Genomic DNA, 23,760 nt, shown 5'->3' on the forward strand with positions numbered 1-23,760 from the left:
TGCATCTGAAGAAGTGAGGTTCTTACCCACGAAAGCTTATGCTCCCAATACTTCTGTTAGTCTTAAAGGTGCCACAGGACCCTCTGTTGCTTTTTACAGATTCAGACTAACACGGCTTCCCCTCTGATACGCAAACCACAGAGTTTCAAATCATTTTACAGAGGTATATAAATGTCCTTATCACACCACTGATCTGCGCACACATTCTTCACTGACATCAGTGAGATCTGTGCATGCAGATCTAGGGAACAACAGAGTTGAAAGTAAGTTGGAATACAAGGATGAAAACCTATTAATGGTATCACAGGCGACAGTTAAATTGTGATAGGAATATATTAAGATGGAACTTATAAAGAAAATACATGTCATTGCCATAACAAGTAAAACTCCAAAATGAGAATATTCATCCACACAAAAAAAAAATGTTTTCAAAAGATGAAAAATTATTCACCCTTGTAAAATATAGTTTAAAAACAATTATTTACTTTTTTGTATTTTTACTAGTTTACCTTCTTGTTTCCTTATGTAGTTTAAGAAAAATTCTCTCTCCTTCTTATTCATAATTATATCTATCTACAGTTATATTCTTGCTCATGAATAGTCTGTTTTAAAAGTTAATGCTTGTGAGATAAAGTAACCTTATTCTACTAACAGAGAAGTGTTTCTGTTGAGCAGTGTGGTCATTGTAAGCAAAACGCAAATTTAACCAATGAGCGGCATTCTATCCTCTTTTCCCAAACTGACCCCAAAGAATAACATATGTATACATTTTACATAAAGCAAAATTCAATATTCTGCTTCTAGAAAAGCAACAAGTAAATTGCTGTAATTAGCCTTAAACTACCTTATCTATTACTTCTACTTATTGAAATATGGATAGCAATACCAACGGTTACAAGTGGCAGAAGTAGTAAACAGTATTTTTCACAAAAATCAATTTAGTAGTTCATGCATTTGTTCTTATTTCCCATGCATAATCTTTCCCATTTAAGGCCAAAATAGTATAATCCAAAAGGATTAGTACTTTGAATACATTTGATTTTTTTCAATGCTATTGTCCCAGTCATCTCCACCATGGTCAAATATCGTTACAGAAGGCCTGGAATTTGTTTATTCTCTTCGTGCATCATGCATTCAGCATTTAGCTGCATATGAAACTCTAACAGCTTCACGCCTACTGCCTGGATATTTTTCAAACAAGCAATTTAAATAAAGTCATGAAAGAGTCAAATGTTCCACAGATGTTCATGGCTTACAGCCAACCAAAGCCTTATAGTTTAGAAGTCAGATACAATAATATGATAAAGTCATTTCCTTTTGCAGGTAAAATTTAAGATTACTTAAACAACTACTACTGTTAATCAAGGCTTGTTAAACTGCTCTTTGTATTCAAGTGCTTAGTCAAAGTATTTTGTGTGTTAAAAGGTGTCCATGGAGGCTTATTACACTTAATATTTCTGAACACAATATTCAGATTTATAATTTGTTTGTGCTTATCACAGTTTGCTTATTACTCATCAGTTCTTACAAAGATCCAGCATGACTTCAGCATTTGAATTACAATCGTTACAAAAAGTGTCAGAATTGAAGTGCAACTCTATTTTCACATTGGTAGTCCTAAATAACTCATTTTCAGGGGAAATAAATTAACATGTCTGTGAAATCAACTAAGAGAGAAGGTGGGTGAGGTAATATCTTTTATTGGATCAACTTCTGTTGGTGAAAGAGAAAAGCTTTTGAGCTACACAGGAGCTCTTTTTCAGTTAAATCAAATGTGAGGATGCATTCTTGAAACATACCCTCTCAACTCTAGTCCCGTGGCAGGGCCGGCTCTAGCTTTTTTGCCCCCCGAGAAAAAAAAAAAAAAAAGCAGCCGGACTGCTGAAGCAAAAAGAGGGCGGTCGAGGTGGCTCGCAGGGGGGTAAAGGGCGGCACCCGGCCGTTCCTTCCACCCGTGGGCAGCCAGGCGCTGCAGCGCGCTTGGAGCCGGGCGAGAGGGGCTCCCCTCTCTGCCCCCTCCGGCCTTGGGGTGCCTCTCCTGGCCGGGCAGGCTCAGGCAGGCTCCGAGGGGGCCGCCACAGGCAGCGCTGGCTGGGGTCTGCAACCTCCACGCGGGACTCGGCACTGTGCAAACGGTGCTGGGATCAGTGGGGCCCACCCCTCCGCTGCCTGCCGGGCCGCCACAGAACCCTCCCTCCGGTGCTCGCCAGGTTGCTGCAGAACCATCCGCTGCCCGCTGGGCCGCCGCAGAACCCTCCCTCCCTGCCTCCACTGCCCGCTGGCGAACCCTCCCTCCCTCCGGTGCCTGCCGGGCTGCCGCAGAACCCTCCCTCTTTCCGGTGCCCGGGGGCTGCAGGAGGTGCTGGCTCAGCTGTTCCTTTAAAGGCGGCTCGGCCAGGCCGGGCTCAGAGCAGCGCGGGAGGCGGAGGCCGGTGCAGGCGGTGGGGAGTGGCGTGTCCCGGGGAACCCAGCAGTACGATGAGCGGCGGGGATTGCTAGTTCCTGCCCCCCCCACGGGCCGGGGTCCGTGCCCCTGCAAGGCTGGGCTGGCCGCCCCAAGATAGGCCGGAATGCCGGCCCTTACAATGTGCCGCCCCAGGCACGTGCTTTCTCGTCTGGTGCCTGGAGCCGACCGTGTCCTGTGGACTTTCTTAAATAGATTCGTGCATTTGGGTTAGGCAGGGATTATGAGAGAGAGGAGGAAGATGAATGAGCTCTGAAAGGTGATATATCCAGGGTAAAGCCAATGAACACTCTGTTCATGCACCACCAGTTTTAAAGTTTATACTAATGGACACTCGTCAATCCATGTGCCACAGTCATAAGAGATTCTAACAGCACAGTCCATGCTTATGCCACCAACAGAGGAAAGAGAAAGATAATGAAAGGGAAGACTTTGTGTTCTCCTGCAAAAGAAACCGCAACCTCTGCTTCTGCCAACTCTAGATAAGAAGGGAAAGGCCAGAGAAAGAGAGACACAAAAGAAAGCCACAGGAAGCAATCAGTGAATTTAGAGGGGAAAAAAAGAAGACAAGTTAATTACTTCCATTCCAATTTTCCTGGGGCGAGATTTCAAAGTATTTACAAAGTTCACCTTGTTTTACAAAATGTAGAACAACAAGCTCATTTAAACACAATGGGTGAGAGTCTGTGTGCATCTAACAAAAACAACAAGGAGTCCTGTGGCACCTTAAAGACTAACGGATTTATTTGGGGATAAGCTTTCATGGGTAAAAAACCCATTTCTTCAGATGCCTGGAGTGAAAATTACAGATACAGGCCTAAATACATATTGGCACATGAAGAGAAGAGAGTTACCTTACAAGTGAAGAACCAATGTTGAAGGCCAATTTAGTCAGGGTGGATGTTGTCCACTCCCAATAATTGATGAGGACATGTCAATACTGAGAGGGAAAATTGCTTTTGTAGTGAGCCAGCCATTCCAACACATCATCAACAATCTACAACCTATCCTGGGAAACAATCCCCCACTCTCACAGGCCTTGGAAGGCAGGCCAATTCTCGCTTACAGACAGCTCCCCAACCTGAAGCAAATACTCACCAGCAACTACACACCACGCCACAGAAACATCAAACCATATAACAAACCCCGTTGCCTTCTCTGTCCCCATATCTACTTTGGCGACACCATCATCATAGGACCCAACCACACCAGCCACACCATCAGGGGCTCATTCACTTGCACATCTACTAATATGATATATGCCATCATGTGCCAGCAATGCCCCTCCTGCCATGTACATTGGCCAAACCAGACAGTCTCTACATAAGAGGATAAATGGACACAAATCAGACATCAAGAATGATGACATACAAAAGGAGAACATTTCAGTCTCCCTGGACACTCAACACCAGCTTTAAAGGTAGTCCTATTTCAACAAAAAAACTTCAAAAACAGACTTCAAAGAGAAACTGCTGAGCTACAATTCATTTGCAAACTTAACACCATCAATTTGGGCTTGAATAGGGACTGGGAGTGGCTGCCTTTCAGCGACCTTTCCATCTGCCGCCTTTTGAAGTGTGCCAAGGACAGCCCAGATGCAGCCCAGGATCTGGACCCAAAGTTTGGTTGCACTTTCACAGATGGCAGCAGCAGCAACTCTTACATTCTCCCTCTAGTGTTTAGGGGCCCCTAAGCTTTGTGGGGGTCATAGAGAGCAGTTATGCTCCTGACAAATTCCAACACTAAGGAAAAACATTTCTTAAACTTTTTTTCTCTTTTAAAAAGAAAGGGAAATGCAAAAAAACATTTTTAATATATGAAGGCTGTGCTAACAAGTAAAAATAATGCTAAATTTTCAACAGCAACTTTAGGTCTCTACACTGTACAAATGTAGTTAGTGTAGCTCCTGCTTTTTGATCAAATATTATGTAGTTTCATATAATGCTGTTTGTGTCATAACACATATGCCATAAATGCATGCAGGAGTGTGCAATGCTGCAGGGAGGAAATGGTATTCAATCCTTCACTTTAGCTTTTCTTGACATTTATATTTTAACTGTATACTTTACTTTAACCTATACGTCACATTAAATAATTTTTCCACATTTAATTGAAAATAAAAGATAAATAGCTATAAGTGATGCATACTTCATGCTCTAACTGAGGAGCTACTATAGATTACAGAGAATCATATCATACTCTTCCAGTCCAATTCAGGGGTCTTCGATGAGTGGATCTACTCCCTTCAATGTGGAAGGGGGACTCAGCCACCTCCATGGCATTGTCCACTGCAACCTGGACCTGGCGGAGTGCTCTCTGTGCATCCAGGTCCACACTTGGGGAGGAGAATGGGATGGGTTCTGGTCATACACCTCTTATCTTCTCTGGCCACAGGCTGCATTTTCTTCTCCGTGTAACCTCCCCAAAAGCTGTCAAGCCAAGGAGAACTCCCTGCTAGTGAAGTTCCAAGCAAGCCAGAGCTGGTACAGAGACACATGGCCTCTTATGGGTCCTCCAGCCCTACACCCTTTTCCATAAGTGGCAAACCTCACCTCCTCTGAAAGGTGATTTGAGGGAATCTCCACAATGGATATGTTAACTGAAATGTCATCATACGGAACTTGCTCGCATGGCTTTTAATGCAGGAGGGGGAAGAGATGGCTCATAATATGTTGCAGTTAGCTTTTTGTTGCAGAATAACAATGATATTGATTCTATACTGAAAGATTTCTATCCACAGCTCTCAAAGTGATTTGCAATGATTTATTTAATGCCTTGCTGAAACACTCATGGAGGTTGCTGATTTTTAAAAATTATTAATCCTTTTCTTGTAAGTGAATCACATATGTAAGGCTGAGCTCCTGTATTTCATTTACTTTGATATTATAAGAATAATTTGAAAGTTGTTAATTCAAATTGTACTAATCTATTTACACAACCTTTCCACTTCAGATGCCCAACACTAAGGCAGTATCAACATCATAATCCACTTCTTTTTCAGATGCAGTCCCTAATTTATACATACCATATGCATGTCCAGAAAAAGAAGGGCTACAAGTTCTTCATTCACAAGTTCTTCTAACAAACACTATTAGAAATCCATTACCTGGGTGCTGATAGAGCTGGTTCCATCTGTCGCCTCTACTGTCAGGTTGTAATTTGATTTCTGTTCTGCATCAAGAGGTCTAGCTACAATGATGGTTCCAGTGCCCTTGTCTACATCAAACCGGCTGTCGTAGTTGCCACCTGGTTCAAGAAATTGAAAGAGACAGTAAGTTCATAAAACACTGCAGTGATGTACTTTCTCGGGTACGTACACTTTGTTGTCTTAGGACATTTAAGCTTGGGTATGAGTTAATCCTTCATATGGCTTTGGATAGAGCTTCTTTGCTGACTCACGGGACGGCACTGATTGCATCCTGTGGGAAGATTTTCAACTCTCTACCTTTTGAAATCTTGATTTAAAGATTGGATGCCTTTCTAAAGATATGCTCCAGCTCCAACACAGACTACTGAGCTTGTTGCAGGAATTACTGGTTGAAATTATATGACCTTTGTTTTGCAGAAGATCCTTTCTGGCCTTAAAATCTATGATGAATAGCAAGTCCTCCTAATCAAGAGGGTTGTCACTATTAGGGTCTTTGAGGTCAAGGTAGAGGAGGTAATACCAAAAGATGGAAAAATTCGAGAAAAATCACAAAAACATAGCTCCTTGAAAGGCACTAAGCTCCTTTTCTGAAACAAATTTGTTTACTTATAAAACTTCAAATTGACCTAAGAAATATAGTTCAATAATCATGTTGAAATGTAGCTCAGTAACCAACAGCCAATCATTTAAATGTTTAGTTGATCATAATAATATTTGTGCTACTCTAACCAGTTTGCCCTGACAACATACTAGCTTTTAAGACCAAATGTTGTTAGCAGTGATAAATACTGGCCATTAACATCAATTGGTTTAGACTTTTAGATAAACTATTTAAAATGAAGAAATTAGTTTCTATTGTTGTCAACGTAATGTTAGTTGTGGCTAACCCATTTATCCTAATTACATTGTGCATATGTTTTTCTAATTATATATTTAAAAGCATATTATTTAGACATAAGCGGAGAGATTTTTTAAAGATATTAAATGCATATATTAGGAAATCATTGCATTTCAACTATAAAGAGACATGCATAGAAATGAGGGACTGAAATATCAGGGATGGTAAAATTCTACTTAATCAAAATAAGAACAATACTGAAATTAGTTCCATTTCCTGAAAACGTTTGCCTTCAGAAGTTGCAGGACAGATAGATCAGATAAGGATAGACACCTGGAGCAGGGGTGGGCAAAACATTTCTGTCTGGCCCGCCAGGCTCTTTGGCTGCCCCCTCGTGATCTCCAGGCCACTAAAAGTCCCATGGCACAGCGGGGCGCTCAGGCAGGCTGCCTGCCTGCCGTGGCCTCACGCTGCTCCCAGAAGTGGGTAGCTGCTGCAGCCATGTCTCTGTGCGCCCCTGGGGGGGGAGGTGGGATGCGGCTCTGCACGCTGCCCCCGCCCCCAGCACCGTCCTCACAGCTCCCATTGGCCGGAAAATGGTGCTTGCGGGCAGCACACGGAGACCCGCTACCTCCCTCCTCCCAAGAGGCATGCCGAGACGTGCCGGCCGCAGCCACTTCCGGAATCTGCATGGAGGAAGCCTGCCTGAGCCCTGCTGCGCTGCCTGTTGGGAGACGCCTGTGGTAAACGCCTCCCGGCCAGAGCCCACAACCCACACCCTCTCCTGCACCCCACCACTCTGCACCAGACCGGAGGTCCCTCCTGCACCCAAACTCCCAGACCCGGCACCCCCTCCATTAATATAGTAGAAGTGTGTGGCCCGTGACAACTTATCAAAATTTGTGGAGTGGCCCCCTTTCAAAAATTATTGCCTACCCCTGGTCTGGATTCTGCCTTACTGATTGACAGATATTTAGTAACTATGAATGATCAGTGTACTGGTGACTTGGGAGTCTCACTACAGCCCAGCTCCTGTCCCAGAGGAAGTTTCCCTAGCATGAACACAGATATAAATTGAGCAATGTGAAACGCAGCAGTTTTGGTTTGAATGGGTTTTATATATAAAATTTTGGTTTGGTTTTGGGCCAGAAGTCAAACTTCAGAAAGTGTGCCCATAAAATTATCTTTTACTGCTGGTAGGTGATATTATTTTTTTTGGATGACAGAAAGGGAGAATTTCATGTCTCAATTTAGTTACATTCACCACTACAGTAAAACAGCAGGGTGAACGAATGAGAGCATATCCAGTTGCACTTCTTCTGAAATGAAGACAATCTCAGCAGCAGACTTTTAGTTTCTGGCCTGGAAAGCCTACAAGTCTTGCAGCATTTTTACAAGGAAATCACAGATGCTTTGCCTAATATTACTATTCTATTAGTGCTGATATCTGTCAATCTCCTGAAGCAGCACCCAGTCCATCTGGCAAATTAAAGGTGCAGATGCATAAATTTAGGCCAAAATCCAAAACTAGAATTCTGATGTGGTGCTATGCGTACTTACAGATAACATAACAAAACGAAAAGTCACAAAAGCATCTAAGCAAACTTTCATTCTTGAAGAGTTAATAAGATATTCTAAAATTGTGTGTTTTATTTTAGATCTCATAATTGGTTAATAAATTATGTGATCTCAGCAGATACCTTCTGCTGTACAGTTCAGGTCACAAGCCATCTGAAAGATGTAAAAAACTTCACTAGCAAGTTTGTCTCCTGGCACAGCCAAAAAGAAAGAAAGCATGAAAAGCAAGCACAGAACATAAAAGAAAGTTGTCAATGAAATTATTTCATGCTATTAGAAACAGTCAAGAGGTACAGTAAGAATTTGTAAGAACAGCTGATAATTTGACAATGTGATGTAGTCACCTAGCTATCAACCTATTCAAAATACTTTGTTATTAAAAAATAAATCTTACAATGCAAGCAACAAGTTACAGCTCCTGGACCCAGTTCTACCATCAATCCACACACAAAACCCCAGTAGGAGCTGGACTTAAGGAACAACAACAGGACAAGGTCACTTGTCTTCAGTATGTTCACAAAAAGGTTAAGCATATAAATATGAACATTAAATGTTTAAGCTATGCAGCATGCTGAGAAGAAAAATCAAAAGAAAAATATTAGAATATTAACACACTATACACAGTACATAATAGTTGAAACAAAGGAAACAAATGATAAAAGTGTCCAATAGCATAGTTTGGGCCCTACCAAATTTTGGGCAATTTCATGGTCATAGGATTTTTAAAATCGTGAATTTCATGATTTCAACTATTTAAATCTAAAATTTCATGGTCCTGACCCAAAAAGGAGTTGGGGGGGGGTTCCAAGGTTATGGTGGGGGGGTTGCGGTACTGCTACCCTTACTTCTGCGCTGCTGCTGGCGGCAGCGCTGCCTTCAGAGCTGAGCAGCTGCAAAGCAGCAGCTGCTAGCCAGGAGCCCAGCTCTGAAGCCAGAGCCACCAGCAGCAGCAGCGCAGAAGTAAGGATGGCATGGTGTGGTATTGCTACCCTTACTTCTACACTGCTGCCTGCAGAGCTGGGCCCTCAGTCAGCAGCCGCCACTTTCTGGCCGCCCAGCTCTGAAGGCAGCAGCGCAGATGTAAGGGTGGCATTGTATGGTATTTCCACCCTTACTTCTGTTCTGCTGCTGGTTAGGCGCTGCCTTCAGAGCTGGGCGCCTGGCCAACAGCTGCCGCTCTCTGGATACCCAGCTCTGAAGTCAGCACAGAAATAAGGGTGGTAACACCGTGACACCCTCCCCCCCAAATAACCTTGTGACATCCCTGCAACTCCCTTTTGGGCAGGACCCCAAATTTGATAAACACTGGTCTCCCCCATTAAATCTGTATAGTAATAGGGCAAAAGCACACAAAAGACCAGATTTCATGGTCCGTGAATATGGTAGGGCCCCAAGTATAGCATGTTCCAAAACCAGCGGTCACAAGATCCTGTTTCATGAGACATCCCAGCAAATACTATTGCTTTACTCCACTGAAACTGCCTTATAAAAGTCATCCATAACCTCCTTCTTTCCTAGTCTAAGGTCTCTTCTATGGACTTATTTTTCTTGCTTTCTGTTAACCACTCCTGAAACCATCTCCCACTTAAGCCTCAATGACTCTTTCCTTTCATGGTTCCCTTCTGTCTGCCTGTGGTCAGCAGGAGATTTCATTTCCCATCCACCCTGGCTCGGCTGACCCAGCTGGCACACTGATGGGAGCAGTCTCAAATCTCTGCTTATATCCTACCCCTGCCCACCTCCTAACTTACCTATTCCCCTCCACTGTCCACCCATGTGTGCATGGGGATAGGAATAATAGTCCCTTGCTTGTTCTCTCCCCTATGCAGTTACCAAGAATGCAAACAGCCCTTAGAGGGATGCAAGGGTGCATCTATGCTCCCTCTCTCCCCTACATAGGTGTGTAGGGCAGAAGACTTTTATACCTCTCCCCTTTTTTTATTTTCATGCATTTGTTGAAACCTGATTGTAATCTTTGGACAGTGACCTGTCTTTTAAAATTCTTTATAAAGTGCCACACAAGTGTATGGTTCAGTAAATGTTTAATAGTAACAACTACATCACAACCACCACAAATCTCACTGGAACATGAAGCCAGCTTAAATTAAAACTAAATATGACTATTCTTGAAATCCTTCCCTCGCAATTCAAACACAATCCAGCTCCATGCACATGGCTAAGATTTTCAAAGGCAAGTAAGGGAGTTAGAAACCCAACTTTACTGGTTTGCATAGGCTCCCACTGACTTTACAACGAGTTTCGTGCCTCATCCCCACAGATGCCTTTGAAAATCCCAGTCCGAGAATATGTACGGATCAGGCAGGTTGTGATATGACAAGCCATAGTGCATCATGGGATATTTCCAGAAGCAGGTCCTTGCAATCTCTGATTTTGAAAGACATAAGTGGCAAAATAAGTTATTTGTAATATCGGCTTCATGTTGAATTCTCCCCACACTCTTTCTTTTTGGGGTATCCAGCAAATAACCCTGCAGTTGCTGGGTCCTGGGGAAGAGCTGCAGCAGAGTGCTGGGAGGCGGAGTGTCGGTGGGGCCATGAAGGGCTGTTTGGGGAGGCTCAGTCTCTCCCAGCCTTTGACACCTGCTACCCATGGTGCTGGAACAATTTTTGTAGTGGGGGTGCAGAGAGCCATTGAATCAAACTGTAAACCCTGTATATAATGGAAAGCCAGGGGCTGCGGCACCACTTCCCGAACCCTTAGCTCCATCACCTGTGGGCCCAATTCACTCTACCAGCACAGTGTCTGCCCTCAGTGGCAGAAATTCAACCCAAAATGAGGTATGAAAGGGAGCAGCAGTGGGGCAAAATGCCTATTAGAAGCCATTAGTTTGGCTCCAAGAATTGGCAGCACTTTAAAGCTTCCCTCTCCTGGAGGAACCCAGGGCTGGGTATAATAAAACAATGTGAACACTGCCTGCTCTCTCTCCCATAGGTGAATCTATCCTTGGGTGCAGCAACCCTCACTAGCACAGAGAAGAGGCATTTTTATTGCTTCCCCTCCCCCGCCACAAACAGTAACTCAATTCCACTTAGTTTATATACAAAATATTTGCAAGTCATTTTCAAAGCTGTCGTAACAGAATGTTGCAATGTTATATTTTGTGTTTACAGATAGAGAATTTCAACTCCTTATAAGGTTGTGAGCTAGGGTAAGACAAAAATGCTGCAAGGAATAATGCAAAATCTCAGCTAGCACAACATTCACCAATATATATTAATAATGAATAACTTTAAGGCCTCCTTACCAGTAATGTCAAACCAGAGCGGTGTGCCAAGAGGTTCAACAGCTATTACACCAATCATGTGAGCTACTGGATCACTTTCCATGACCGTAAAGGAAAAAAATGTTTCCTCAAAAGAAATAGGGTCTGTGGGTGGTGTAGGTTTTGAAATCCATTCTATATGAAGCCGAGTAGTTGATGACCTTTGTGGGCGACCATTATCCACAGCCTTAATCTATGAAATACAAAAAAAGACAACTTTGTGCTAAAGCAATCATGTAATCTTTATATCACATAAATGAAAATATAACAAAAAAGCCCAATAGGCTCATCACTAGCAAACAGATCTGAAAAGGTTTGAGTGCCTCTTGAAAGGTGCTATGTGCCCTGAAACACCTAGGAAGCCAGTCAGAGTTGAGGGCACTCAGCTCCTCACAGGTTTGTACCTTTGGTGATCATAAATTTCACACTCATTTCACTAGCTTCCTTGAAGAAAGTTAAAGCTCAATTGTTGTTGTTTTCATTTCTGTAATATGTCACCATCATCCTAGCCCTTGAAAAGAACAGCGCTGCTTGGATTCATGATCTCAGTGCAAGTGACACAGTTAAATTCACAGTTTAAAAAAAAAAATACTTCTGGTCCAGTATCAAGTATTGTCTGACGTTTGTTAAATTGCAAACACTGGAAACACTCATGCACCAGCTATTGAATAACAAGTGATGAAAGCACAGATAACTTTAACAGATTAATGGCATATGAGATCTTGACTCACTGAAAGAATATCATATTCTCCTGCTCCAGAAAACTTCTTTGATGATACCACTCCAGTTTTCGGTTCAATAAAAAATTTGCCATGTTCATCACCATCTTCAATGCTGTAAGATATCTCTGCATTGGGGCCTTCATCTTTATCTGCAGCTATAACCCGATAAATAGGTTCTCTCTTGGCAGTTCTCTCACGTTCTGGTTTCTCACGCTCTGGAAGCCTGATTTTGTAGAACTTTTGTAAAAACTGAGGTTTATTGTCATTCTCATCTAAGACTTTCACAACCACCCGGGCAATAGTTGACTTTGCAGGAATACCATTGTCTGTAATGGTCACCTATATTTATAAGGAAAGACAATAAGGTTAGTCTTCAACTCAAGCATGGTCTTTTCAAGATTATGCTAATGCATTTTTTTATCCAATACCTTTCAAACACACAGATTTCTATTCTAACCATAAAATAATTCCTCAACTATATTTACTCAAAGAACGCTGGCTAATGATATTCAATGAATATTTTTAAAAAGGACTCGATTTATTCAGCTTTTTGTCTTAACATTTTGACTCTTGACGTGTGCCATGTAGGAGTTAATAAGCACACATTAAAGCAACTGCATTATTTTCCAGCATTCTAGCTAAAATACTAACTTCATGAATGTCAGCAACAGAGAGCAAGTTTAATACGCTTTTTCAGTTAATGACTTTATTGTAGTAACATTTTTATATATATTTTTAGCATAGTGTTTTCTTAAAGGTTTTATTTTGCAATTATTGTTATAAGAAGCAAGTGCATAACTTTAAAAATTTGACAGGATTATACATTAAAAGATAGCAACACTTTAAGACATAAAAGCACTATGCAGTTTGAATTAACATTAAAAAGATAATATTAAAAAAAAAAAATACTAAGCACAGAACACATATTTCCCGAACTTAAAGGAAATGGGAAATGAAACTCTACCCCTACACTCCCAGCAACAGTCACAATTTTTATAAAGGCCACAAAAATAAGTGATCTTTCTCAACATTAGTTCCAGGGCCGACCTGACATTATTGAGGATAGTGATGCATAAATAAATAACAAAAATGTTACGTTAATTTGAACTTATTTAGAAAGCAAAGAGGAAATCAATAGCTATGAGGTGGGAAAGAACCAAATGTATAGATGAATTTAACACATATATAAGAGCAATTCCAACAAGAAGGTGTTAAATATGTATTTTAAATTACTTTAATATCGGTTGTAAAGAGATAACAGATTTGAGTTTAATGACCCTGTAGCGCTCACTCATGTGAACAGTTCCATTAATGTAACAGCTAGAGAGTCAGGCTCAATGTTTGTATGCTGTATGTACAGCCTTCTACACAACAAATAAGTTTACAAATTGGGTGGTAATGGGGGAGAATTTAGCTGCTAGCATGATAAGCATTCTTAAAAAATAACACCTGTACAAAATCAACAGCAGTAATTTAAGTCTCATAAGTATTCTGCAATTGCCCATCTGCCCCAGATCTTCCAGTTGATATTGTGGATGTCTTCCAGACAAACAGAATGAAGATGTATAGAATAATATTCATTAAAACAGATCTAAACCTTGCTCCATGTACAATAATATACAGTGCTTTTTGACCTAGAGAAGCAGTCTCTTCTTCCATGTTATCTGTTGTGTCCTCTACTAGTTTTCTTTCCTTTGACTCTTTTTTTTTCCTTCTTGATTCTCTTTCCTTGCCTTTGTGTTCTATGTCTTTGCTTTACTTTATCTTTCTTTGTTATAACATAGGAATGCCTGAAGGTCACCAGGATGTAATCCTAGGAAACTGATAGTGGGGAATACGATCACCTTATTCGAATGGATACTTGCTCGATGGAAAAAAATCAAAGAAAAACCGAAGGTCTCTGCCAGTAAGTTCCGGGGGAAATTTCTTCCCTACATCAGTTTAATTCTATATGGGATTTTAAGGGGGAGAAGAAGTCTGTCAGTGAGAGAAACTTCTTCTGGTAAAGGGTTTCTGCAATACTGTTGAGAACTTGCTCTAGGGAAGATTGCTGCTGAGCTGCTTGCTGTGGGATTATGGAGAATACTGGTGTGGGGTTCAGTAAAGGGGAGAACAGAAGGTTTTCTTCCAGATCCTTTCACAAATTAGTTGGATGACCTCAAGAGTCTGAATATGAAAATGATGCAGGAGGCAAGGATATGATGAACATAAAACAAGATTGTGGGAGAGGGGAACATCAGATTGGAATCTCAATATGAAATGGGAGCTGGGCCATTGACTTCACTGGGGATATGATTTCACCCTGACTGTCTAAACATGAAGAGGGAAGGGTTGTTTGACTTTGGGTAAGGATGGGATTGGAAAGGTAGTATAATACAATTTGTAAGCATAAATAATAAATCTAAGCACTTATACTTCTTCATTTTATCAGTTACAAATACATTAAACAATATAAATTACATTTACTCATCCTCATATCCAAATATATGGCAGCTTTCCTGCACTATTAAATACTATTTCCCTTAAGAAGGTGAATGGAGAAAACTGCACACATGCTTCTAGAGTAAAGCTAAAGTATGATGAAATCATGCTGGAAACAAGAGAACAGGCAATGCCAGGTTGTACAGAATAACAGATCTGATTGCAAAAAAATTAGCATTACCCTTACCCCACAAAATAAGTTGCAAAACTGAAGAAAGTCAAATATGATCTGTTGTAGGTTTCTTAGGTATTACTAATAACAACTAAGTAAAACAATTGTTTAAATGTGAATTTGGATACTAAAGTATCACTTTTAGTGATAAGAAAGGTAAAACAAGAAATCAAATAGTAAAGGATAACATGAAGACAGCCTAAATTAAATTAGATATATTTAAAAGAAAAACATCATTTAATGCACACATATAAAATAGGGAAATGTAAGAAACAAACAGAATGGAGCACATTATTTATTACTATGCAAACAAGAGTGCAATCAAGGATCAATTTTAATAGCACACTAGGAATAAACCCACAAACCCATCTGGACTTTTCAACGCTCAATTAATTAGCCAGATGCACAGCATTTTATTATTGCCACCATTCTGTGAATTTCTGGGTTTCTTCCCAACGTATTTTCAAGGTTATCAGCATAAAATTAACAAATGTGGAAATGTCTAATTCAGATTTTTGCTTTCATTATACTGTAATGGTTAATAATTTTCCCTTTGATACTTTGCAGACTCTAATTTTAAGCTTTATTGATTAGGTCACAATGGCCTAGAAAGGGAAAAGGAGAACTAAAGGAAAATGTATACCAATACCAGGAGATAACCAATAACCAAAACCAAAGAGAAATCAGTACTTTTATTATTATTGTTTGCATAGAGCACATTACAGTAAGTAATATTTATATAATGCTAGGTGAAGTCTTAATCTAAAAATTGTGTCCTATTGCCTTGAATTTACTTCAGATCAAATTTGCTCAGTTTACAAGTTATTTGCTATTATCTTTTATTTGTATTGTGATAGCAACCAGAGGCCAATTGAGGATCAGGGCCACATTCTGCTAAACACTGTTTACACAGATAATGGAAAGATGATCCCTGTTCCAAAGAGCTTACAATGTGTGTTGCGGGTCATATCACAGATCATAGATGAATTTAAGGAACTCAGAAGCGTGCAAAGAAGAAGAATGTACATGCAATCTTCTCAGAGATCCTTCCTGACCCACGACCAAAGGAAGACAGACGGCAGAAGATTCTGGAAGTGAGCTGCTGGCTTGGTATGTGGCATGGGCTGGAGGCTTCTGATTTTGTGAAAGACTGGTCTGCTTTCTGTGGGAGAGGGGGCTGTATAGTTTCAATGGCCTCCATTTCATTAGAAGGGGGCCAATATCCTTGGGGACAGGCTGGCTAGAGTAATCAGGAGGGTGTTAAACTAAATAGAAAAGTAGTGAATGAAAAGACAGAAGATATGAGGAGGCAGCACAAAATTGAACTGTTGAGAACAAAATTAATCAAACGAACCAAAGGACATGACGAGAAGAAATTCTTTAGCTGTCAATACACCAATGCTAGCAGCCTGGGTAATAAACACGAGGTCTCACAATTGCTCATTTATTAGCATAAATTTTGATCCAGTTGGTATTACTGAAACCTGGTGGGATGATTTGCATGGATGGAATGTTAAAATCAATGGTTATAACATATTTAGGAAGGACTGAGTGGGCAAAAGGGGAGGGGAGTTGCACGCTATATCAAAAATGGCATTACTTGTTTCCTAGCCACTGGCAACTCGGAATGATCTCGAAAACTCATGAATCAATGTCCTAATAGATAAAACACAAGATGGGAATTGGCTGGCATCTGCTACCAATCACCATTTCACACTAGGGAACAGGATGACCTCCTCAAACATCTATCTATAACATGTGGGGGAAAGAAAAACTTTGTGATCATGGGAGGGATTCTGAGTGCCATATGTTGAAGGTCTCATGCTGCCAGCACTAAAACATCCTTGGAATTTCTAAATACAGATCTGTCGCATCTTACGCGTATTTAACATGCACGATTTCAGCTTTACATGGTCGGCAAAAACAAAAAAAAAACAGAGAGAAACATAACAATTTTAATATTGTACCTGTAGTGCGGGCGATTTTGCCCGCCATTCAATTCATTGTAATTTTGACTATACGCGGTTTTCGCTTTATGCACTAAGTGCGGAACGGAACCCCCGTGTAAGATGAGACTCGCCTGTATAATAGATGATCATTTCCTAACTCAATAAGTATTGCACCCAACATGGGGAATTCTGTTAGACCTCGTCTTGACAAAGAGGAACTGATCACACAACTAAAAATTAATGGTAGAATAGGTACAAGTGATCAGGACTTGATCATATTTATAATATGCAAACCAAACAAAATCCAAACCAGTAATACATATGGCTTGGTGCTTTACTACGTGCAATTTCACAAAGCTGAAAACAATTATGAATCCAACTCAGCTGGGGAGGAAGAATTTAATCAGAAAAGTGTGAATGATAACTGGGAATTGTCTAAAGAAACTTTATTAGATGCTCAACTAGCCACAACCTCACAATTGAGGAAGAAGGCCATGCAGGTTAAAATACCACCTGGTTTAGAAGGCAAGTGAAGACAGCTATGAAAATTTTAAAAAATTATAATATGTAACAAGTGGAAGAAAGGGGAAGTTCTATGGACTGTGTTATAGAGGAGGTCAGACTAGTTGACCACAGTGGTCCCTTTGGGCCTTGAAATCTATGGATGCAAACGACAAGAAACAAAAGATGCATACAACAAATAATGGTGAAAGTAGGGAACCCTAACACTGACATGATTATAACCAGTGTAATAAGCAGTGGGCACAAACAGCAGCTGCCTAACCAATCCCAACTTGTTTTGTAGGGATCACAGTATAAGTGGGTTTTAGGAAGTGATTTAAAGGCGGATAATGCAATGGCTTTGTAGATTTACATGTACAAAGATGATTTTTCCAACTAATACATCACGCTTGCAAATTCAGTCTGAGCTCTGTAAGTCAAGCTGTGTATCTTCCTGTTCATTGTTACTAGTAAAATATTCTGCAGCCTAAATTCTGCCCTATTGTTAGAACTGTGTAATCCCCTTGTTTCCAAAGGTGATAAGAAAACCAAATTGATGGCAAAAATTGGCTCTTCAATTGGAACTGAAGGCCTAAATTCAACCCCCAGCTTCACTGATGTAGACATGGGTCAAGAAGGTGGTGTGCACAACCAGCACATTGTGAAGCCCAATTCAGTGAGATCTCTTGTGCTGTAAGTAGCATTCAGGGGATCACAGATGATATACTAGTGAACTTATTCCTGGATATCTGGTTTAGTTTATTTCTTGCATTTTTCCTTCTAGAGGCTTAGTGTCTTTCTAAGTTTTGATTAAACCTAAGATTGATGATGCAGTCCTATTGTTAGTTTCTCTAGCTGACACTGCAGTCCCTTTTTATCGCCTTAGAGCTCAGGAACAAGTAAATGTCCACTGAAGTATTAGATATACTGTAAATATCACTGTGAATATCAGTGCCTTCACTGTGGATGTTGGAATCAGCACTGTGCCATGACAGCACTGAGAAAGCAAGTGGTATGGGAGCACTAAGTAATCCAAGAATTTAAACAAGAAGAGAAAATTTCAACCATCTTTTCCATTTACAAGGACAAAAGAACCAGAAGAAATTGAAATATACTGGATGGGATATTAAATATGACCCACAAAACAAAACCTGATCAAGATCAAGAACAAAACCTGATCAGACATAAGTTCCAGGCTGATGAAACTCTGGGATATCAATAAAGGTGATGAGATAAGACAGTCAAAAGAAGGGCTCATCTAACACATCATATTCTGCAAGATTCATGAATTAACACACAGGATTGTACCACAAAGATGTCTATCTAACAGAACCCAAGATTTTATTGGGCAGATGAAGAAAACAGTGACCTATAACATGAAGGCCGATGGAACAGATACTATGTTATATGTGAATGAGCTTTCAAACCTAGTTTGGACAAGATTGTAGGTCAATCTATGTGTTTATGCAGAGGGTTTAGGGGTTGAAAGTGCCTTCTTACTCCCCTGTGCAGACTGCCCATATTGGGGGAATACACTGAGGGGGGAGCAGGAAGCCAACTCCCCTTCCTGAGCAGGTAACTGGAGCTTTGACTCATCCACCTTACATGCAAACACACTTGTCACCACAGCCAGATTTTTCTATTGTTAGTTTTCAGCAAAGGGTCAGCTCTGTACTTCTACTTGATGCTAATTAACCCACTCCACTAATTAAAACAAAAAGCCACCCTCTGGTTGAGTGGTATAGTAATTCTTATCCAAGGGTTGTATGAGATTTAATTGGTTTTTATAATGCTTATAAACTGTGTTGAGAAGTTCAAGTAACAGCTCAGTTATTGATTGTTAACAAAGGATTGTACTAGAAAAAGTAAAAAAACAAGCAGGCTTTCATTGTATTTCTGGATCAGAAGTATTACATCTGCCCAGAAACTGTAGACCAACTCTTAAAATGGGAACAGATGCACTACTTGGCAAATCACATTTAATGAAGTTGAATAAAGGACAGGGTCTACACTTTTACAGAATGCATACAAATGTAAATTTGGCAGTTTCATGTTAGAGAAACTGCAACACACACATTAACAGCACAAAATATTGATCTAGTTGTATATTTGGGTTATATATAGCACAATCTTCTGAGTTTCTGTTCTAAATAATGTTTTCCAGAACAAATAGATGGTATTAGCTGAGCACTAAACTCCAGCTCATCCATTAAAAGCAGATACAAGTAAGCAAAGGAAACGGGCAAGGGTTTCATACCTAGATTATTGGACTTTGAATCCATAAGACACATGTTTAATATTTTACCTATTAATTTACCAGACATGTGTTCAAGTCAAAATGCAGGTTCCCAAGCAGAATTATCCTTAAGTTTTGAATGTGACAGATAATTGTGTTACAATAGGTGGGAAAATGCCATGTCCTCCTTCTAACATGTCATCCATATATTCTAACATTAAAAGTCTGCATCCATCTTTTGGAGATATATAGTCACATTCAGCAAAAGGCAGCTTTGAAATAACTATTCTCACATTTATAGACAGCAAAAAAAGAAAAGAAAACCAAAGTACTTCCATGGCAATGCCTCTGATCTCAGGCCATATTTGGAAGAACCACACCACCTCAGTTTCAGGGTAAAAAATTAGCATGCATGTTAGTTCTGTCTTACATATGTTCTAAAAATAACAACAATATTGACACACTATGTTACTATCAGGTGCTTAGTTCCGTGAATTGTTATTTGTTAAAAATAAGGATTAATTTCTTTCTCTAATTCTGTTTCCTGAATTCATTATGTAGAGTATCTCATATGGTAAATATTAATCCTTGTAAATTAATGGGTTCTATGTTCTATGCAGTTGTTATATTTCAGAGATCTAAAAGAATCATTTACCTCCAGTATGTGTTCACTTTGCTGTTCTCGATCTAGCTTTCTTGATGTGGTTATAATTAGCCCTGTAAATATAAAAGAGTAATTCATCAATCCTTGCAGAAAAGTAATTGTGATGGAGATTGAGCCAGTAATCAGTGATATGCCCAACCTGGACTACTTCTTTGGTGGTCTCATACATGTCTGCAGAATTTAAGCTTTCATTAAAAAAAAATTTCTAGTCTTTATAATTGTGAAGATATCCTTTGGAATGTGAACCAAAGTAGAGCTGTTATAGTGTCTAGACAGCAGATCCAATTTTGTTCTCAGATACATCTGTACAGCTCCTATGAGCCAATGGGAATTGAATGTCTACATCTCACACACGAAGACATATGTGAGCTGACCCCACTCATTGCAGGGGGGTATTCACTCAAAAGTCAATTGTAATGTCTGTCAATCATTTTAGCAGAAGCGTACAGCTAGTCTAGGACTCTAGACTAGGCACTGATCCTCCCTTGTGTTAAATTAAAGCTGCTCCACCAGTGCAAAACAGCTTTAAAGTTGATTTAGTTGGCCACCAGAGGGAAATCTATGGTGCAGAGCCAATAAGGAGGAGTTCACAGTAATCAAGAAAGGAGATGACGTGGAGACGAATATTTTTAGCTTTAGGGAAAAAAAGAAAAGGGTGGATTATTAGAGATGTTATGAGGGAAGATGTAATGGGGATTCCACATGGTTTGGTACTGCAATAGGAAGAGAGGAGCCAAAGACAAACACCAGGTTACATGAGCGAGTGATGGTAAGAATGGGGAAAGTGACAAGCATTTTGAATAAGATGTCGAGAAGAAAGGTTCGATCAATAGTATCCAAAGCAGTGGAGAGGCCAAGGAGGAGGAGGATGGAATAGAGACACTAATATCTGACTAGGAAGAGGTCCTACCCAAATTAATCCTTCCTAGGTTCAGGCTAATGACATTAGTCATTGAGACACGTTCACATGAAAATGAAGTAAAATAATACCACCACCATCACCACACCACTGGCATCGCCAGGATGGGGCATTTAAAGTGAGCAGGAAATGACCGGGGAGGGATTGGGGCCCGCCTCCCTCCGACCACCTCCATCCAGCCTTGCGGGGGGGGAGGGCGATGGATTCTCTGGCCAGGACCGTCCAGGGCTCCAGGTGCGCACCCACCTCCGGGAGGAGAAGCCGCGCTCTAGTGGCAATGGCCCCCGCCCAGTTCCACGGTGGGCCTGGCTCCCCAAGCAGCAGCCCTACCTTTTTTGAGGATTCCTCTGCCTCCACGGGGTCACCTGAAGCTCGCCCTACTCCCAGTGGCAGATTAGCTACTGGGCCAAAGGGGTATGGCCAGAGGCCTCAGCCAATTCGGGGTCCCCAGGAAAATGGGTGCCCCACCGCAAGTCCCCGATCCCCAACAGGAACGCCAGGCGGGTGGAGCAGGGCAAGCTCCCCTGTCCCGTCCCTGCTCCCTGGCAGAAGCACCGGGCAGGCGGAGGGAGCTGGGTAAGCCCCCGGCCGCGCTCCCAGGCTGGAGCGCCAGGCAGGCAGGCAGAGTGGGGCAAGCTGGGGCCAAAGCAGAGCCGGGGCTAGAAGGTGGGCCGTGGCCCACCCACGCCCACTCACCTCTTATCTGAGGCTCTCTAAGCACTTGCAATTATGGGTAAGTACTATTATCCTGATTCCACATGGCAGAAGAGAAGTGTGGAGAAGTTAGTGATTTGCTCATGGTCTTGCCGTAAATCAGTGGCCGAACCAAGAATAGAATTCAGGTCTTCTAACTACCAGTTCCATGTTACCACTTTTTTTTATTATAAACACACCTTTCATAACAAAAACATCACAAACTTATCAATCAACTAATGAAAACTGAATTGCTACACTGAAAAAAAAATTATCTATTTTGTGTCACAGCCCTGATAGAAGTAGAGTTTGAAACTCAAAAAATTTACATCAATAAGTTTCCAGTTTTACTTATAGATATCTACTTCTACTGGCATTTCTTTCTATCTGGCATAGCTCGCAAATACTCTGCCACAAAAGAATTCTAGCCTACATACACCAACAAAATGGACAGTCACTTCTAAATAATATGAGTAACTCCTATACATGACAACAGCTGTCAACTATACAGACAACTATTATTCTTCAAGTAATGGGTAGCATAAATCACAATCCTTTCAATTATGGTCAAAACCGTCCTCAGTTTTCCAGCAATTTCATTCTTCCATTGTAGTGAGTACTTTTTTCTATCTAACATTTTCTGACCATTCTTCCCATTTTGTTGTGAACACTGGCAAGCTTCAAACATTTCATACACTCAAAGACAAAGCATTTGCCAAGCCTCTTGGCTGAGGCTGACCATTCCATCCCTTTTCTTGTCACCTGCACGCTAGGGAGCAGCTTGGAATTGTTAACTGGAAATGAAAAAATGGGGGACCAGATGCTCACCTCCCCTTACATAGGCAAAAGGAGCAAAAAAAATTAGATAGGACTTTGGGAAGCAGCAGCTCTGCTGTATGTCCTGTTCTGGGGAGCCCATAAAGTGCTTCTGAGGAAACTTTACATATGCAGGGAGGAAGGAACCACTCTATATAGCATGAGCACCTTGAGACCCTGCAGATTTCTGAGATGAGATTAAAGCTCTAGCCTCCTTTCTGCAGCTATGACCACCCTTCACAGAAAAAGGCAGGGCAGAACAGAGTGCCAAACTCAGCTGCTGAAGTGTCTTGCTATTGAGGGGCTGGGGAATGGGGCAGGGAGAAGCCCACAAGAGACCACAGTGAAGGGTAAAGTCATTCTAGGAGATCCATGTGCTTATGCTTTGTGTTGCCCTGTGGATCCTTAAGATTCCCGACTTCACCAAGCTAGGCACCCCTCCCTTTCAACATAGCATGCAGACCTAACTCCATAAGGTGAACCCTGGGAGCAGCACTAGTGAATGCCAAATGCTGCCTGGAAAAGCTTACATCATACTACACATATACACTAACATATCCCATCTTTACTGCAAATAAATTCCCCAAATTAGGAGTCCAAGATCTAACCTAGTTCTGCACATTACCATTTGTGAAATGAATTGATCAGGTTAGACTTTTCTGTAATTGAAGTTGATTGATACATTTTGGAAACAAAGAAGTAAGCAATATACTTAAAATTAATATGCTTTGATGTTATAAAATGGTTGTTAATACAATCTTTTGACTAAGTTTTATGATGTTGCATGCCACACAATTCTGTTAAAACACTTCAGACTGTTAACAGAAGGGTTTAGTCTTCACCATATGTATCCTGTACATTCAGCAGAAACTAGTGCCAACAAAGGAAATATAACACCTCTGGATTTAGAAACACACACACACACACAGCATTCTTTGCATTTAACTCTTTACTGGTATCCATTTTCCTAAAGAAATAAGTTGTATTTAAACATTTATCCGATTATAGTTGCTATGCTGCAATTTAAATCAAACCCTTTACACACTATACTAAACACTGAAAGATTCTGAATGTTTAGTGTTGTCCTGAATAGAGATGGGTGAATAACTGATGTTTTAGTACACTGGAAATTCCAAAAAAATGGGGGGGGGGGGGGAAAAGAATTAAATTAAAACTAAAAAAAAAAATAGCAAAAAAAAAAAAAAAAAAAAAAAAAACAACCCAGAAAATTGAAAAAAAAAAAAAAAAATTTAGGGTCCAACAAATCAATCGAAAAAATATTTTCTCCAGTGGAGG

General features: G+C 40.7%; 1 protein-coding gene across 5 annotated transcripts in view; it reads right to left on the reverse strand.

Annotated features, from left to right (window-relative positions):
- The window catches only part of FAT1 (FAT atypical cadherin 1), a 166,145-nt gene that overhangs the window by 52,129 nt on the left and 90,256 nt on the right, over nt 1-23,760 (reverse strand). For all 5 annotated transcript variants that reach the window (XM_034771806.1, XM_034771809.1, XM_034771808.1 and 2 more), the window contains exons 4-7: nt 20,028-20,089; nt 12,043-12,372; nt 11,294-11,504; nt 5,571-5,710 (exon numbers count right to left, since the gene is read on the reverse strand). In XM_034771806.1, coding sequence (XP_034627697.1) covers nt 5,571-5,710; nt 11,294-11,504; nt 12,043-12,372; nt 20,028-20,089 — 743 coding nt within the window. The remainder of the gene's footprint in view (nt 1-5,570; nt 5,711-11,293; nt 11,505-12,042; nt 12,373-20,027; nt 20,090-23,760) is intronic.

Source organism: Trachemys scripta, chromosome 5 (genome assembly GCF_013100865.1).
Source record: "Trachemys scripta elegans isolate TJP31775 chromosome 5, CAS_Tse_1.0, whole genome shotgun sequence".
NCBI lineage: Eukaryota > Metazoa > Chordata > Testudines > Emydidae > Trachemys > Trachemys scripta.